The following is a 19,707-nucleotide window of genomic DNA, read 5'->3' on the forward strand; positions in this document are numbered from 1 at the left end:
AACCCCAGGTGGTCGAAATTTCCGGAGCCCTCCACTACGGCGTCTCTCATAATCATATCGTGGTTTTGGGACGTTAAACCCCAGATATTATTATTATTATTATTATTATTAAAATAGGAATGAAAGCTCGTTCCTCATTCCTTCCCAATCTTGGAACGAGTTCACCAGTTCCTTTAATGTGAAAGGAACTCTTTCCAGTTACATTTCGAAAATTGGAACGTGTCGTTACATTAACGTTACATTTGAATTTTTAATCAAAATACAGTGCTGGATAACCCTTAGGCGAAATAGAGGGAGCAATTTAAAGCCAACATTGAGCTACATATATTTTATGAATTTGACGTCGCCGGCAGTAGGTTATATATGTAGATAAAATGAATCTAAAGAAATTCTCCTAGATGAATTTTTTAGAGACCACTGGCCATATTACAGACATGTCTAACTGCAACTTTTGTGCCAGTCTATTACAAGTGCAACACATGGGGAACTTTCCACGTCAGTCTTCAAACGCGCCGTCAGAATACTGAGCTTCAGATATTCAAATAGAAATTCCCACGCATGCACCAAATAAGTTTCTTGTCAGGAAACCACATTGAAAAGAACAATACATTGGCGTTTAATGAGTGCTGATTCAATATCGCTGTGTGAGTAGAAAATAATGTCCAGGAGACATATTCACAACTTAGTAAAGTCCCTTGTTCGCACTCAGTAAGAGTCACATCTCGATGTTGGTATCCGACTCGGGAACCTGTTTTCTTGTCAGCACTTCGTTGGCAATGTTGAAGAGCCGTTCCATCAAGTGCTTTAGGGTACTGCCATGTTGTACACAAATAGGGACAAGGGCAGGCTCAGCAGGCGCAACAAGAATGTAGTGCTGGATGTACGCGTATCGTTTATTGCGTGACAGTCGTTATCGGTGCGGCAGCTGTCGAACTGAAGGATAATAAAAGTTATAGACCGATAGCTGCGGAGATAACTCGCATATTGATGGGATGCCTGCCCAAACGAAACCATCGAAGGCACTGGACAGGCGTCACTGCAGCACCCGCGTGCACTGCATTTCAGTCCTCTTCCCCGCTATTCACGCAACTGAGTGTCAAAAGTATTTGTCGATAGCTGCTGGCAGCATGCATGAGATACTAAAGGGACGATCGAGCCAGCTGCTAAAGACCACGCAACGAGAGAAACATTCCCAGGAACTGGGCCGAAGCTTTGCGTCGGCAGCGCCCGAACATAAGACCACTAAAACGTCGGAAGAGTGCGCTGCACGCAGCAAGGCGCTCACTCCCAAGGGGTAGAACCAGTGTAACTTCACCACCGTTACGTTGGGGCCGAAAACCATTCATGCGCAGTTGGAGGCCATCGCGCAGGATTTCGGTGGTTAGCACGCTGGTGCTTCACTCATTTTCTGCTGCCTCTGGCGTTGTTATTGGCTCCTCTGTGCCATGTGCGTTGCCTATGCCGGCAACATAAGTAAACGGAATGAGTTATCATTACAGTTCCACCGTTCCTCAATGGAACGGTGGTGTTCCTCCGTTCCTCAAAAAAGGAAGTAGTTCCTGGAATGTCGTTCCGTACAACACTACATTAAGTCTATAGAATTGTGGCATCTTGAAGGCCATCGACTGGAAGGCCTTCCAAGTATGCCCATGTCACTCGGGTATAACACTGCTGGTGACCGTCCGTCTTGGAAGGGAGGTCTGCAGTAGGCTTGGAGACCAAACCAGAAGCCTCCCTTTGAGTCTGTTTCCTTGTGATATGTTCGATTATTTGGACACTTTTTTGCACCAGTTCATTGGATATTGGAGGTATCTAGAGCTTGATATGGTGATGCACTAACTTGTACTGCTTCGTGAAGAGTTGAACTTAAGACTGGTGAATTTTGGCTCGTTGTCTGATCCCACTTTTGACACCATGTATCGGCCTAAGGAATGACTTGAGTAACAGCCAGGCATACAGAACATGTTACCCTTAATGACCACCGGTTATCTGACTGGATTCCAAGAGATGGCAAACGCGTGAGGGGGAGACAGAAAATTAGGTGGGTAGATGAGATTAAGAAGTTTGCAGGTATTACGTGGCAGCAGAAAGCACAGGACCGGGTTGATTGGCGGAACATGGGAGAGGCCTTTGCCCTGCAGTGGGCGTAGACAGGCTGATGATGATACAGAACATGAATGAATGTTTAATGCACGTGCTATGTTTATATCCTCAGTAGTGATACACTGTGCATGTCAGAATGCCATATCATTGGTAGATGAGGTGCACATGCCCAATGCAGTTATACAGTAGACTCTCAGTAAACGGAAATCTCTTAAATGGAAATGCTGCTTAAACGGAACAACTGCTCTTAATATGATTGGTTTCGTATTGAATTCTGCAACCCTGCTCCTCTCTCAGTAAATGGAACTCCTCTTAAAGGGGTCATGAACCACTTTTCCAAGTAATGATCTAATGACCTTAGTATCGGAGTTTACTGCCTCCCGAATCGATTGCCGCAAAAATTTCTCGAATCCGTCAAGAATCAGCGGAGTTACGGGGGTTTGGCGCACGCTCGCAGCGCTTTCTCTCTTTTCTCGTGCCGACGAGCGCACTGGAAGCTAGACAGGGAGGGATGGCACGGGGGAAAGAAGTTATGTCAGCGTGCGTCATGAAACGCGATCGCTCTCCCACTGTGATTCGCATGCGCGATTGCGGCTACCGTGTAAAGTTAGCAGACTGAGGAGTGTGGCGCGGGCAAGTGGCGGCACCCCGTGGCAGGAAGCGCATCTCATCCGGCTATTGGCCAATAAGCATGCTATGTCTCCGCGACGTCAACGTGCAGATGCCCCGCCCACCGACGAGAGTGAGAACCGGCCTCTGTTTGAAAAGAGGGCGCCTGAGGAAACGGCAACTTCGCGCTCCGCTTGTGGCCTTTACGCAGCGCGCACGACGGTAATATTTTGCAGAGCAGTTCATAGCCGTGTCAGCTTTCCGCAGGTTGTGTTTTTTCAACAACCCCAAGGGGTGCTTCATGACCCCTTTAAATGGAACACATTTTCCTGGTCCCTTCAAGTTCCGTTTAATGAGTCTACTGTACTTTAAATATATGAGTGGCTATTTAACCATGAAAGCTATTGCCTTAGAACAACAAGACATTTTAGGATTCTTTAGCACGATATAGTATTTAAAGGCTCAGACTATGCAGCTGTGGAGCCAATTCTTCCTGTTTCATCCATTTTTATTGAGACGTTTCTTGGAGAATTGGTAGTACTGAATTAGCACTCTCACCTTGTTTTCAAAACATTTATTTTATTATAAAAAGGAACATTCCATGTTCCTTTTTGTAATTGTTGCACCGTTGCATCCTGCACAAAATTTCACCCCAGGTAATGGGCTGCAAATAAGTTAGCCTAGTTTAATAAAAAAAAAAAAAAACTTCTTACAAACAAGAACTTAAGTGAAAATTTTAAAAATGTAAATGGAGAAAAATGACATCATAAGTTGAAAAGTGTGCCATATTCTACTTTCATCTGTGTTCACTAAAATTCTCTTACAGCATATGTGGTGTATTCTTCAATTCTGCTCCCTTCTGTTGCAACAGCTATATGAGCTTTAATTTTTCTTAGTCCTTTTTGAGCTCTGAAATTTTTAGCAATTTTTGAGCTCTACTTTCACTCATGACAAGCACTGCCTTGTGTCCCTTTCTTGTGGCTCGCTGTGTGTGCTTCACACACTTTTCCAGGCTTCTCCAGTGTTCTCTGAATGTTCTCCAAATACCTTTAAAGGGCCCCTAAACCACCCAGAGGTCGAAATTCAGTTGTGGTGTTGCAGTTGTGCCCGAGTCTACATCGAACACATAGCCATGAGAATTTTTCAAAACAGTTCATTGGCATCTTTGGTTTACACTCTTGTGCTGCAATCCTGGAGGTCAGTGTTACAAAACTTCTTGTAGAAGGGCACATATTTTATGGCAACATCCCTGCAGAATACGGGGTAATCGTGTTGAGGCGCTGAAGGCTTACGAGGCTTTGACCAACACTTCTTATGACAACAGGAAGTTTCGCCTTACGTCATAGGCAGGTTTCATGCTGGGGACATCGTAATTCACATAAGTGCACAGTAGACATGCCATGATGAATTGGAAATTGAGTGAGTTGGTAGTTGTTCATGGTATTAAAGGTAGCACTAAACTGACTCAAAATGGCACATAGCTTTGCCCATCATTTTTTCTGTGTCAGTTTAGCACTGCACTCTTCTACACCTACTATAGCTGCATAGCAGCAAACTCCCATGAGTCTTTTTGTATGTGGTGTAATTGTGCTCACAGCCTCTGAGCACTCTGAGACTTTGGTCGGGCTAGCGCAATTTCAAACAACACCTAAAAAGATCAGGAAACAAGCCTTCCATTGATAAATATCATCCTAATTATCTGTCTTACAAGCGTTGTTTTACTATGCATAAGGTTTAAATGTAAGGGCAGGAACATTTTCGTGAGGCAGTGCGGCATGGCTGAAACTTGCTATTTATAAAATCATACTTGAGTTAGAGAATGTGGGTGATAACCCACAGCAACTGTTACCAGAAGTGAAAGCACCACTTTCAGGTTTAATTCAGCAGTTCATTACTAACTTTCTTAGTGTTTGTTCTTGGTTGCTTCTTCATTTCACCTTCATATGTCTTTTAGATGTAGTTGCCTCTTTGATCTTATGCTTCTAGCAGTGTTTTAAGCACAGTTCTTGTTACTGATTAACCTTGTTGTTCATCATAGGATGCACGAGGAGAGCTCTGAAGATGATAATGATGCATCTGTGTCTGATGCTACAGCACAGGAAAGTATGTATTGCATAGGTGCAGTCTTTTTGTGTAAGAATGAAGGGTCATTTGGCTTGCAGTACAGGGAACAAATGAAGGAGAGATAGGCATGTGGACATGTGCTTGCTGCTAACCAACTTAGTTCTTCGCCTGTGTGCTGTGATTGAATTATAAATTTAGCCTCCGGCATGTTAGCAGATTATGTTTTTGGCCATATAGCAATGCACATATGTAGAAATGCCTGAATACAATTTTATGCCTTTTCCAGGCCATACCTCATTTTAATTCTGCCATTTTAGAAAATAAAAGATCAGCTCAGTTGTGAAGTCTTTGCGATGAAATCAAGAAGTAAGAATAGAAGCATTAATGAAAACGGCGTCCTAAACATGATCTTCAAGTTAGACACAGTCACAATATCCTAAACACCTTTCTGGTACGGTACTCTCTCTGGTGTTCACACATTATTTGTTGATCATTTTTTTAAAAAGCCTTGATTCCATCCAAGCAATGTCCTCCATCCTGGTAGCTAGCCAAGGTCCTGCCTCTGCATAAATCTGGTGACAGAACTGTCTAATTACTTGGGCATATCATTCACAAGCATATAACAGATTGCCTTGAATCGAATAACCTTCTCTCCAACATTCAACATAGATTTCGTAGTGGTCTCGGCAAAATAACACCAATAAAGCTGCACTGGAGGCTAGGTGGCATGATAGTTTTTTCACTTCTCCTTTGTTTGGTTCCTGGCAGTGCAAACGGTCATAATGACAGTGACAAAACTGGTGAAATTTTTGCATGACATTGCTAGGCAACTTGATATTGGCAATCAAATTTATTCTTTATTTAGAGACTTTTTAAAAAGCATTCAACACCATTATACACAATAAGCTGCTAAGTAAACTAGACGTTATTTTAAATAACCCTCGATTGATAGACTCCAGAGTAGGGAGCTGTTGGGCTATTTGGTTCGGCATCTTGCTAAAGAGAGTGCAGAAGCGGTTCAGAAAAAAGTACCTCTCCTGCGGGACTGATAGACTAGATAATTAGCTTTAATAACTCATGCTTTCAATTTGTTTCATTTAATTCCACTTCATCCTCAGCTGTTAATTTAACTTCTAGTGTTGAACTTTTAATGATCTCACGTTACGTCAGGATGCCTTGACCAGATTGTGCACGTGGTGTACGGATTGGTAGATCCGCATCAACTTTCAAAAAACTATAGTGGTGTCATTTACGAATGGCAGTTTTTCATTGCAGCATGTGTACACTTTCAACTACACAATAATTTCACAGGTGTACAAACACCTTGGAGTTATCTTCTCACAAAAGATGCAATGGTTACAGCATATTGACCACACTACATACGAAGCACTAAAAAAAATTCGGTTACTTAGACGTACATTATCTAAATTGCCAAAATATACTAAATTACTATTGTATAAAACGCTTAACTGCCCTGTAGTAGAGTATGCTTCGTGTGTTTGGAACCCGTGTAAAATGTGTGACACTAACAAAATTGTGTTGGTACAAAGGAGGGCTGTTTCATTTGTCAGCACTATGATCGTGACTTCACCCTCATCCGCAGTGTGGATTCTTTGAAATTATCTCTCCCGTGCACAAGATGCGACATCGATTCCTTGAAGCTTCTACATTCATTTCTTCACTCATCTTGTTGACTATCCCCTGATAATTACGCTGATGATTGCATCTCTTGTGCCAGTACTGATCCAAGTAGACTATCACAGCCTCAACTTAAAGCCTTTCTTTATGCACACTAAGATTTTCAAATACAGTTATTCCTCGAGGGCTGTGGTAAGCTGGAACGATTTACCCAGTTCTGTTCATGAATTGGTGCTGTCGCATTTTATAGAAGCAGTTATAAGATTACTATCTTTTTCATGTTATACTATCTCTTTGTTGTTCCTTGTAAAAATATACTCCACTCCTGCAATAGCCCTGCATAGGGCTGCATTATTTGAAGATAAATCAATAATATTGTAAGGCAAGGAAGCCCTTGCGCAGTAGTAGCTGTGTCCTGTGTAAGTAAACTAACCGATATTAGGTCACACATGATGGGGCCCATATAGCTTGTAACACAAGAGCATGTAAACAACTTGTTGTAAAGTTATTCAAGTTATTCTCGGACCCTGTCTATGACATTCTAGAGCTCTGTACAGCTTACACAGTTGAACCTCTTTATAAGAGACACTGATGTAACACACAATTGTGTATAAGAGACACCAGTGTGCCTATATTGAAATAGGGGTTGATAAGAAAACGCAAATGTGGCGCCCTGCTGATAAGCGACACCTCGTATAAAAGACAAGGATTGCTTCCCTGTGCATGTCTCTTATAAAGGGGCTCAACTGTATACAAAAAATATGCCCCTAATTGTCTTATCTTATAATTTGTTCAGTTCCTTCTCTTCTAAAATTGATGTGGCAAATTTAGCATAGCTTCTACTTCCTGCTGTTCCTGCAGAATACTGCTATTTCACGGTTGTGGTATCTTTATTCTGTACTTGTCCTCTTTACACAGAAATTGAGTTTGCTGAAGATGATGTTGTTTGGGTGGAATGGAAGCGATTGCACTGGCCTGCCTTGGTTAGTATATTTCTAATAGTTCTGAAATTTTCAACTAAATGATACTTAGAAAGTGTGCTGAAATTTACAATGAGATGCTTTCAATTCTTGTTTTCCAGGTTCTCAAAGTTTATCCAAAGACTAGGAAAGCCAGAGTGTTTCTAATTCATTCAATCACGGCAAAAGAAACGTATGTGTGATTTTTTGTAATAGGCATTCACTGTTGTGACCTTTAGTTTGAAGTATTACTCTTGTCCTTTTTCAGTGCCTTAGTCAACATTAAAAAGATGTTCAACTTCAACAATGCCGAGAGGAACAAACAGTTTTTGGTAAGTTTGCCGGGTTAGTCGTAAGCACACGCAGGGTTTCAGTCTGGAAAGGAAATGTGGGAGTGCAGGGGATGTGTGAAATTTCGGCAAGACGTTTTTATAGCTCAAGAGAAGATTTTGGTTGATCCTACACACGGTGGCAATCAATGTTATGCAATGCATTCTGAAAGCAGCTGGTTATAAGGCATCATTTAACATTGTGCCAAGTGTTTACAACTCCGGCCGGTGTCTTTTTTAAATCATGTAGTTGTGTGCATGTTGTGAATGTACTGGTCATGGCGACCGTGCAGTGACGCTGAAAGGCTAATTTAATGTTTGACTTGCAACATCAGCTATTCGCTTGTGAATGCATACATAAATTACATTGGGGAGGGACAAATGCTCCAGCACGTTGACGTGCCTGTCACAACCATCAATCCTCGGTGTAATCAGGTAGTTAATGAAAACTGACTAATTATCACCACAGCAGGAGTCTTCCGTCTCAACATGTGGGCAGCACACTTTGGGGACAAAACAGGTGGCATTCAGCTATGAAGCCCCAGGTATTCAGCTGTAAAAGCCCCTGAAGCTTCATAAAGTGGAGACACACTTTGAAGAGAGCCACCTCAGCAAAGGCTGCGCTGTTTTCTCCCTCCCTCTCCTGGTGGACTAGTCGTTATGGTGCTCGACTGCTCATGCAAAGGTCACAGGATCGAATCCCTTGTTGCCATGTTGATTTGCAACCACACTTACCGGCAGTTACTGGTGCTACCGGCAGTTACTGGTGCAGCAATTTAGAGGCATATGACGTAAATGAGATGTAGAATAAACATATTGACATGACGTGACACGTGCACAACATACCAGATGTCTCAACCTTGCCAATTGTAAGGTAATTATATGTGGAACTATGTTTTGTTGCGCAAGCATGTGGCTTGCTTACACCCCATAGCTTTGGTAGTGCTGCATTGTAGGAGAGAGATGGAGTACAGGTTTCGGAGGGCTTACCGTAGAGCGGGATGTTAGCGTTGAGTCTCGAACGTGTCATTTACCACAATTTGCAACAAGACCTGGCAATATGGGCTTCGCAAAAGTTGTGTACTTAATTGTAGCTTACACAGTACCTTCGAACTTGTCATAGGCCAGCTTTACGCTCATTTAGACGCTTTCTTTGTGGAATATTTGCCAGAATGGTAGAAAAGTGCAGTTAATGAGTTTGTATAGCCTGCTGGAGAGAGATTCTGTGCTGCAATTGAAGTTGCTCCCAGCTAGACGGCAAGCACGAATGCTTTTAGAACACTGCCTGGCTATCTGCGCATCTACTCTGCGAAACATTGTCTGCTGCACTGGTATAGGGAGCGCAGAGCCATGGTCAACGAATGAGTACGAAACTAAGCAGACCCGAGGAGGAACGTGGGCGGAAGAGGAGATTGTTGCAACTTTTTGAAGTTTCAGGGGCTTTATTCAGCTATTGGGGGCGCTCGGGGAAATAGGTCAACGTGACATGCTTTGACAAACTTGTCCGGCTCGACAAACTTGCAAGCTCGTCAGAATGTGTCTGTGTACTGTGCTGTCCATCCTTGAACACAAGTTCAAGCTCGAGATTTGTTTTGACAAACATAATCATTTGGCTTAAGAGTGCACTCCATTCTTGGTGTTGTATGACTAGGAAAACAGTGACAACCTTCTTACCAATCGTGTGCCCCTTATTGCAGTGGCGGAGGGGAAATTTCTTGGTGATAATAGGCTAGGAGCTCAGCAGATCACTAGCAGATTGCTACAAAACTGCATGTAAAATTACCCTGTGCTTTCATTTTATTATTTGTGTAGTGTACTAGGTTTCCAGTTCACTTGTGCTATCAATCGGTAGGCACCAGAAACGATAGTGAGGTCTGGTGGTGACCTCTTCACAATTGCTCTGCACATGTTTATACCTCTTGTATTCTTCGTCAGTGTACCCACCTATACACGCATGTAGACACTGTAAGCAAAGCTCTTATTGCATTGTCATAAAGTAGGGGGAGGCCCCTCCTCCTCCCTCCCCACTTTTTTTGTGTGCTTGTCATGCTGGTACATATTCTGTGACAGTGCGTATTCTTGAGTTCAGTGCAAAATGGTGATGTTCTCTTGTCCAATTCCAGAATGAAGGCCGTGTAGGACACAACAGCGGTGCCTTGGTGAAAGCAGCACAGAAGGCTGAAGAATTTCTGCGTAAACGATGCCTTGGCAGCAGTGTTGATGCAAAGAGATTTTTCTGGAATGAAGGTGATCCTGCATACCACTTTACCATTTTGCACAGGATGTGTGCTTTATGCTTACCAAACAGACAAATATCTCATTTATAAGAGAGATCAATCCTGAATGTCTTTTCGAAGCAATGGTCCTGAAACTGAAAATTTTTTTTGGTCGTGCCATGCGAGCTAGCAGTTCAATGAAGCAAAAGTTAGTGAGACTGCCCATGCACGAGATGTTTAGATGGCATCCTCAAGGCCACAGGGAAATTTCTAGGTGAGCTCAAAGAATTTGTGATAAGTAGGTCTCACTGATGTTCATATACTTGCGATGTCTCCAGGATTCGCCCATGACTTGATGGTGCGGAATCATTATCGGCCTATTCTATGTCCACTGTAGAATGACAGCCTCTCCCAGTGATCTACAATTTTCCTCATCTTGCATAAGCTGATTCCTCAGTCATTGCCACTGTCGAATTGCCGGAGGCGGCTGAAGACTGTCTTCACCAGGTCGCTGTTCAGCCCATGGTTCAGCAAATACTTTAAGCTGTAGTAGTCAGCAAACCAAACATACACAACTTACACCCTAAAAGCAGGCATTATTTTAGCCATTACATAGTAAGTTAATTTCCACGAAATTAGTTATTACGCAGGTCTGTAAGTATGTACTCTATGACGGCAATCGCTGATGATGTCACATTGTTAGCCCCATAAATATCTGTTGTCAGTGGCTGCCCAAGGACTTTTAGGCTTTCACACCTTGCGTCTTCAAGGTAACTGGTGAAGTCGACTTCAAGCCATGCCAACCTATTTTTTTTCCAACTTTTACAAATTGCTTTTCCCTCAAATTTCTGCACTGAAATGTTATTGAGTGCATTTCACGGCACAACATACTTCATAAATGCGATTGTTGATCTTAGGTTTACAGTGTGGAAAAAAAAACGGGCAACTATAAAGACATAAACAAATGCAGACCATGAATCGTCAGCTAGCCCAGTCAACCATCCTGCTCAGTGATTGTTGTCTCACAATTCCTAAATACCTTGGCTTTCGCATGTCGCCGTGGATTTTTATGAAGGTATGCAAGGATGGCAACTGCCTCTGGCAAGAAGAGCAACCTTGCACAGCAGACCTTAGTCTTTTCAAGTTCATCGAGCTCAGCATGAGACTTGCTTCTTAGCAGCAGCTGCACTGGCTTGACCAGCACATTTCTTTGGGTGTTGTGGAGCATCTTGAGGAAAAAAACCATCTCTCGAGAAAAAACATTCGCTGATTGGCTTAGTACAGTCAGTCATTTGTCTCTTTAGCAAGTTCTTCCTCAAGGTTTTGATGAGGTGACTGGGATCAGATGATAAGAACAGAGGTTTATCTTTGTTCACAGGATGTGAAACAACATTCTGGGGAATATCGTTGCTGGACGTGTCCTGAAACTTGGCAGTGTTGATTTAGTGGTCGTCAGCAATGATATGGGCTGTTTGAAGTCCTGTTTCTTCAACGCCCTTGATTACTGAGCACGTGATGAGGAGAAGCAGATTGTGCTAATTATTTCTCCTAAAAAAATGTCTGACTGGAATTACATGTGCTGTGGAAAGTCCACAAAGAACAAAGCAAAGGAGCACGTTGGCTACCACAGTGCTACATTCTTCAGCCTGGCGAAGGATGTCAACGAGTTTAAGAATATCGTCCACTTGTTGATTGTAAATTACTCTCTGTGGGATTAAAAAAAATCCATAAACAGGGGGTGGGTGCTCGAGCCAACGTTTCTACAAGTGGACTTGTCTTCTTCAAGGCTGGAATTGTGGATTGTCTTCTTCAAGGCTGGAATCGTGGATTGTCTTCTTCAAGGCTGGAATCCTGCATTGTTTTCTTCAAGGCTGGAGTTCCAGCCTTGAAGAAGACAGGTCCACTTGTCGAAACGTCGGCTCGAGCACCCACCCACTCTCTGGACGTAAACTGCACCTTTATTCTTGGAGCAATGTCCAGATTAACTCTTCCCTTACCACACCACAACAGATCGGTCACCGGTGAAGGACATTTTTGAAAGCACAATTAAAAAATATTGGTGTACTCCTCCGCTTTACCTTGGGGATTGTACACAAACTATAATGGCCATTTCTTTACGGTTGATATTTTCACTGCATGGCGGGAATTTTTAAAGAGCGCGCAAGCTCATAGGTTCAAGTGCATGTGAGAAGTGTGATATTATAGACATCCAAAACCTTGCGCACTATAAAAAAAATAATAATAAAGTGGTTCCGTGTTATCACGAGGTTGCTTAAAAGCAACCTCTTTGATTCTTTGAGCAGTGACGATGCGGACATTGATGTCAATGAGTCAGACTTTTGCTTGCATGAGTTGCTTATCTGTGTTTGTTGATTGTTGTTACATATCTTGCAATTACTGTTTATTTTTGAAACCTACCTTTGGAAAGTGTATTTAATAATTGCATTAAGATGGGTAAAAGTATGCTGTAAATTAATTTCTTTTTTAATGATTTTTTAGGTTGGGCCAACCAAGGCTTGAATATTTCACTATGTGTCATGTAATTTTTGTTAAAGGGGTCGTGTCACCAAACTTTGAGGCTATAAAAAGCCTGCTGTAGGCTTCCTCTGTATGCATGGACACTCAGCATGAAGTGTTGGACGCGGCAGACATTTGGAATATATTATAATTCGCATCCATAGTGTGCCTATATACTCGTTCTCATGATCGAGACACATTGCTAGTGCGACTGACACCGATGTCACTGTGTAAGAAGCGTTAACGAAAGTTTTAGTGACGTGAGAACACATTAGAGTGACCTACAATGAGTGGTGACCCACAGCTCAGCTTCACCGGACAAGCCGAGTGAGAAAGCATCGGCTGCGAACAACACTCATTTTTTCTTAGCTTGTTGCCAAAGTAGTCAAACTTGCTTGCATTTTGCAAAGGGCTTCGCATCGTCATGCGAATCTGCAAAGGGGACGTTAGAGAAGTTGAGTTCGTTCACATGCACTTCTTTGCTTTAGCGTACCGGGTTGCCGTAGCCGTCAACGTGAAAGGCTGGATAGGTGGGGCCACCTCGTGGCACTCAGGTGAACCAAGCAAGCCCAGGATTGATGTTGCAGAAACCTAATGTATTCTACTTTTCTGCTGGTGTAAATTCTCTGTAGTGGCATAGTTCCTAATGCGTTGCCTTATAAAACATTTTTTCGCCACGGTCACTGAGCGGAAACAAACAAATGCACCTATAATTGTGGTTGCACAATTATAGATGTCGATATCACCGTCCAGTAACCCAGTACACCGGAAACATCTCTGCGTGTACTGGAATAATATACACACTACTATTCTCTATTAGAGAATTTTAGCGAGTGGTGAAGGCATCCGGGCGGTTGCTTGCGTGTGTGTGTGCAACAGCAGACAATGCAGCACTGCGTGCGTCACAGCTTTGTGGGCCCACATGTCCAAGCTTCCTACGTAGTGACGTCAGTGTCCAACTCGCCGCCCAGAAATTGAAACTGAAAGTCGTTCACATAAATAAGGCGATATTAAATAATTTAGCGAGAATACATGAATCTTAGAACGTGTGTCATGCTTCCTGGAGCAATGAGAAACGTTTGTAACGAAGAATGCGCAAGCAACAAATTTCATGACACCACCCCCTTAACTTAAGGAGTACTTTGTCTATCGTTATAATCCTTTTAACCTCCTGAGGGTTTTCGCCGTACATGTACGGCAGAAGCTTCCTGGTATCAAAGGGTTTTCGTCGTACATGTACGGCATAGCGTTTATTTTTAAAACTCGCGCCTTTTTCTATCATTTCTCTCCCTTGGCCTGTGCTTCCACACTTCGGGGATACGTAGAATTTTTTTCATGCGCCAATGTCTCTGCGTTGTATTTTTATTTTGCTTCCCAAAATGGCGCGCCGGCTATCGCTTGCCCATCTGAGCGCGTTCGCGGTGCAGCTGGTTTAAAGTGCGCGCCTTTTTCGATCATTTCTCTTGCTTTCATGTGCTGCCACGCTTTGTGAATACATGGAATTTTTTTCATGCGCCGATGTCTCTCCGTTGTTGCTTTTTTTATGCTTCGCAAAACGGCGCGCCGGCTATCGCTTGTGCAACCGAGCGCGCCCGTGGAGTGGTTGGTTTCAAACGTGCGCCTTCTTCGATCATTTCTCTTGCTTGGAATGTGCTGCCACACTTTGGGAATACGTGGAATTTTTTTTTACTGCGCCAATGTCTCTCAGTCTTTCTTTTTTTTTTTTTGCTTTCCAAAGCGGCGCGGCGGCGTTCAGTTGCGCATCGGAGCGCGCGCACGCGGTGCGGCTGGTTTCGATTTGGTCGTTCAGGTGGTTTTCGCTTCTTGCGCCCGCAAAGCTTATGGCTGTTTGGTTTCTAATCTCTCAGAGGGTGACCACTTGTTATTCTCTCGTTTATTGCACCCCGGGGCGCGATTACATCTGTTTCCGTGCGGCGCTAAATTACACAAACTACGCCGCCGTGATTGCGTTTCCTGTTTTGGGGGTCTCGGAAAAGCTAACTACGTCTTGTTGGCGATAAGGCGAAGGATTACTGCAGGTTTTTCACTTGTTTTGCTTTCTGGACGGGCGCGCAACCATAGAGTTTTCTTGCGTGCGCTCACTGACGCAGTTCGCTTACGCTATGGAAGCGCGCGCCGGTTGCTCTGCTGCTGGTGAGTCGAGCAGCGATTCTTCTGATGCGGACTATTCCCCAAGTGCCGAATCAGAATCTGATTAATTGGATTTCAGTTTGTCAGACGAGGATTTTTTGACGAGTTCAGACTCCGATGACGATCACGGAGCGACATCTGAAAAGCGTGCGCAGCGAGCCATGCTTCAATGACTATCACACGCTGAAAAGTTTTGTGTTAGAGCACGAACATTTTTAACCGGGAAAGTACTCTGGTGCACTTATTTTTGTATGTCTGTGAGCTACGTTTAATACAATGCATAATTTTTATTTATAAAAAACTGTTAAGCTTTTTTTTTTTCAGGATTTTGCTTGATTTTACTACGAATAATCCATGTGTATGTAACAAACAAAAATGATTTTTTGTCACTTTACGGTCACGGAAAAAATTTAGACAATTTTTTTCTGAAATAAAATCGTCTGAAGAATTTATTTCAGCAGTAAAAAAAATACACATTTTTGGACTGGATTTCGCGAAAAAATTCGACCCTCAAAGGGTTAATAATAGGGCTGTGCGAATAGTGAATTTCGGAACCGAATCGAATACGAATCGAATAGTGATGACGCCGAATCGAATACGAATACTAATCGAATACTCTTCGAATAGTTTTCGAATAGTAAGACAACCATTCTCAAAACGGTACGATACCTACACAACATTTTTTTTTTGAAAGAAATATTCACAAACTTTCACCAAAGAGCATTACGCTTACTTTTAACAGACTCAAAATACCACAGTTATGAAAACTAAGGTAAGCTCGTACGCAGCAGCGATCCGAGCCTTCAAAATATTTTGTAACTGCAGGTTGAAATATAGCAGTGACAGCAGATACTTTGTCGCCTGCTTTTAAATAAAACTGAGACATATCTAAACAATTTTTAACCGAACACCATGCATACAGCTAAGGCGGTAATGAAACAAAAACCTGCCATCGCAACATGGTCCTCGGCACTGAAGGCATGTAGACATCGGTGTTGAAAGCTGTATCTGCAAGAAAATTTACGCAAACACAACCCTTGCATCTTTTGCTATTCATGAAGCTGAATGCAGGTGCACCTTCAGTTATTACAAGATGAAGTCAGGAACTGATTAATACGATGCAGCTGCAGCATAGTAAAAACTGAGTGAGTGTGGAGCTTTCATAAAAAAAAAAAAAACGCCTTCATCCGGTAATCAGTATAGCGTCGGTAGTTTCGTAAAAGCTTGGGCTGCATGCATACTCGTAATTTAGTGATTAAAAGAAGAAAAATGGCCTTTAACTGTTCCAAAATTTCATTGTTTTGGGATTCTCCCGTCGGCGCTCATTATTCGAAAACTATTCGAAAAATATTCGGTATTTCAAGTATGTACTATTCGATTCGAGTTCCGAATCGAATAGTATGCTATTCGATTCGTTATTCGAAATTTTCGAATATTCGCACACCCCTAGTTAATAAAGATTGCCAAGTAATCATGCAACCATTTGTATATTTGGAAATTTCACTAAAACGCTTTTTTTTTTTTGCCATAGATGTTATTCTATGTTTGAACGTTTTTGTTTTTGTTTTATGAACTTGTTAGCAGACAAGTTCTTTTTTTATCTTTTTAAAAGAAACATTTTTTGAAAGCCCATTTATTTAGCTTTACTTTAATATATTGCATGGCACTCTAAATCCAGTAGCAGTTGCATAAAACATTCCTGAGACATACAAAAATCAGCCAATTTCCTCGTTGCAGTGAAAGAGTTAAGCTTTAGTTTTATACTGCTTTAGAAGTCCGCGGCATTTTCTCCTCAAAGGTAGCACGTCCTGGAACTTGGCAGTGTTGATTTAGTGGTCATCAGCGATGATGTGGGCACTTTGAAGTCCTGTTTCTTCAATGCCCCTGATTACTGAGCACGTGATGAGGATGAGCACATGATGCACACTAGCCTGCTCCAATGGGTGCACACTCCAGAGTGACATCATGAGCGGGACGGCCGTTGACCCCATCTTCGGAAAACATTGCCAAGTGCACAAGCAGGACTGTTTCTTTAGTCGTGGAGGCTGTCACGCTTCAGTCATCTGGGCGGGGCCTCTCCGGACTTAAGTTGTATCTGACTGTAATTACTCTGGTTTCTCCTGTGGATGAGCTGACAAATTTCGGAAGAATAAATGACCATGGCAGCCTGAAAATGCTAACTCTCACTAGGTCATAGCCTTTATGCAACAGTGCCTTCCAGAGCGTACATTCTCGCATTGTACCCTTGCCACATGTATGGTTGCCTTGTTGCAAAATATTTTGTAGCCAGGCATCCCAGAATAGTTTTCTTGTGGGGAGCTCATTGAATGAAACATCAGAGTTCTTTACAGCTTTTGACCTGTATCACAGCACATAACAGCTCTTGGGCTTTGCGGTCGTTGTGACACAGTCAACACAACAAAACACTACTGCACTATTTGCCTCTCGCTTCTTGCTTTTTCTTCCATAAACTATTAAATATAGCTTTGTATAGTGAAACACATTGTTAACACACTGGTATAAAATTTATAGTTAAATACAAGAAAGCTGTCACTTGATTTTTCAAGAGTTGAACAGAGCAAGATACCAGGTGCCACAAACAGTGCACTTTGTCAGTGTTCGCTTTGCTTCCCCCATTCTTGAGTGGGCTATCGACAGATGCTTGGAAAACACTAAGGAAAACACAGAAATTACATTAGTGGGTGTAGCCCCAGATAATTGTTTACTAATTTGCACTTTAGTTCATGATGTGGCATACTATACAAAGGACTTCACTCCAACAACTAATGCAGGAAATGCAGCCAAATTGAAGATAAGTTTAATTCCGCAGGTCAAGTACCTCTACAATTTTACATACTGTGCACATAATTTAATCGATGACAATTTTAAGTACTCCATATTGCAACATTTAAGCACACCTGTATAGGTGTCTTGATTTTGCAAAATATGAGGCAAAGAATTTGAGAGAGACATGCGTGTACTTGTTAATTCACTTAACTGGGCTAGTTGGTACTGACTGAATGCTTCCATAGTACTAGCTAACTTGCGCAAAGACACTGCTGCTAGCAGTTGTCCTGTGTCTTTTTGCGTAGTCTTTGTGCGTGTTCACTAGTGTTATGGAAGCAGTCATGCATCTTGGTTGCAACAGTGACCTTCTGCTTCGGTGACGTGAATGCCAGGGTCCTCTCTGCGGTGGCACTTTGGTACTGCTTCGGTGGCACATACTTCTAAAATTCTCAAGGCATTGCTTAGCCTCTGCTCAGGCAGCTTGTCTAACAGCAGCAGTAGACAAAGCATTCCTCGTGTCGAAAACACTGTGAGCTGCATGGCTGTCACGGGTAATGTCATTGGCAAACGGGTGATGGCGCACTACTCTGGCACAAATCTTAGGCCCGTATTCACAAACCAACCTTATCCTTACTTCATGTTTTCATTAAGTTGCTATGCACTCTACGTGCGTTATAAGGGCACAAAAATGGTAACGGGGTAAAAGATAACTACAAGATTTATTGGTGAATACTGACCTACTTTGCTTATCAAACACAATAAAGGCACAAAATGGATAAGGAAAACACGACATAAGGATGACATCATTAAACGCAGCGCAGAAAACGCTGACACAGAAAAGGAGCACACACACACACACAGCGCTAACTATCAACTCATATTTATTGAAGAACACACGCGTATATGTACCCATGAAAACAAACACGTGATCCCGAACAAAAAGAAAATAGGAGATTTAGTGATTGGCAATGAGGTAATCTAATTCGATAGTATGCAACAGTATTGTGTGTGCTCCTTTTCTGTGGCCGCATTTTTTGCACTGCGTTTAATGGTGTTATCGTACCAACTCGCCCAGCAAGACACCCTTCCGGAAATAAGGATGAAGTTGGTTTGTGAGTATGCCTTAGTCGCTGCACACAAACATGCATTCACGCAGTGCTGCATTTTCTCTGTGCCTACTCTCCTCCTCCACTTCCCTTCTCATGCTTTCACTGTACCTTCTTCTGCTTTCCTCTCACTCCTTCTCTGTCACTGTCCTTCCTTCTCTGCTGTGCTATGTACTGCCTCTCTTTAAATTTGTTAAATTTGACGTTTTATGCAAAGGTGTACTTACCAAAGGATGCAGTTTTAAATTGAAAATGCTGCAAGAATGCTCGAATAATATGGCAGTCTGAAAAGGTAATTTTTTACATGAAAAAACAATAAATTTTCTTTAAGATGAGATGGGCAGCCTTGATTTAATGCCACGCCAGCGAAGTCCTCTTCACAGCGCCGGTGTGTCACACGTAAAACCGAAAGAATTCGAAGCCCAACACATTGTGATATGTGTTAAGGGATGCTATCACGCCTATTCTGCTGCCACGGCTTCTCATCAAAACCTTGGGTGTTGCCCAGAGTGGCGCAACGCCGTTTCTATCTTTCCAAACCATTTTACGCTATGAACAAAAAAGCCACAGTCTAAAATCTCATAAGAGCAAGGTGACAACCTTAATTACAGCACCTCTGTTTATGGTTGCCATGTTTTCTGTCTTGTGACATTGTACACCGAATCGAGGAAGTGAGACCCACACCAGCATCACGAATTTCAGTCACCACTATATATTGGTTCAACAGGAGTCTTGTAAGTCGGCTTCATCGCAAAATATCCACATTCGACTCCTGACCTGCAGGTCGTGGGATCGAATCCCGGCCGCGGCGGCTGCATTTTCGATTGATGCTAAAATTCTTGAGGCCCGTGTGCTTAGATTCAGGTGCACGTTGAAGAACCCCAGGTGGTCGAAATTTCCGGAGCCCTCCACTAGGGTGTCTCTCAATCATATCGTGGTTTTGGGACGTTAAGCCCCAACAATTATTATTGATTAGCAAAATATCCACCTAATTTTATAGAGCAGGTAGCGGTACATCTGGTAACTGCGAACAGCTCCAAAAAATATTGGTCAGCTGCTTGTTGCAGTAGTGCCCTTACCAAAAAACTTTAATTTGCAGTAAAGGCACCTGTTTGTTCCGATTGCTTTTGTCTGGAAATCTATTCTTCGGAGAGTCCAGAATAGCATCTTTCTAGTAGTTCGAAATCATAGCGCAAAATCCAAAATAAATAAGCGTCAGCAAGAGGGC

General features: G+C 42.6%; 1 protein-coding gene across 1 annotated transcript in view; it reads left to right on the plus strand.

Moving 5' to 3' along the window:
• The window catches only part of LOC119406801 (uncharacterized), a 56,405-nt gene that overhangs the window by 11,929 nt on the left and 24,769 nt on the right, over window positions 1-19,707 (plus strand). The window contains exons 3-7 of the mRNA XM_037673538.2: window positions 4,751-4,815; window positions 7,333-7,397; window positions 7,496-7,566; window positions 7,642-7,705; window positions 9,826-9,949. Coding sequence (XP_037529466.1) covers window positions 4,751-4,815; window positions 7,333-7,397; window positions 7,496-7,566; window positions 7,642-7,705; window positions 9,826-9,949 — 389 coding nt within the window. The remainder of the gene's footprint in view (window positions 1-4,750; window positions 4,816-7,332; window positions 7,398-7,495; window positions 7,567-7,641; window positions 7,706-9,825; window positions 9,950-19,707) is intronic.

This window comes from Rhipicephalus sanguineus, chromosome 1 (assembly GCF_013339695.2).
Source record: "Rhipicephalus sanguineus isolate Rsan-2018 chromosome 1, BIME_Rsan_1.4, whole genome shotgun sequence".
In the NCBI taxonomy this organism is placed as follows: Eukaryota; Metazoa; Arthropoda; class Arachnida; order Ixodida; family Ixodidae; genus Rhipicephalus; species Rhipicephalus sanguineus.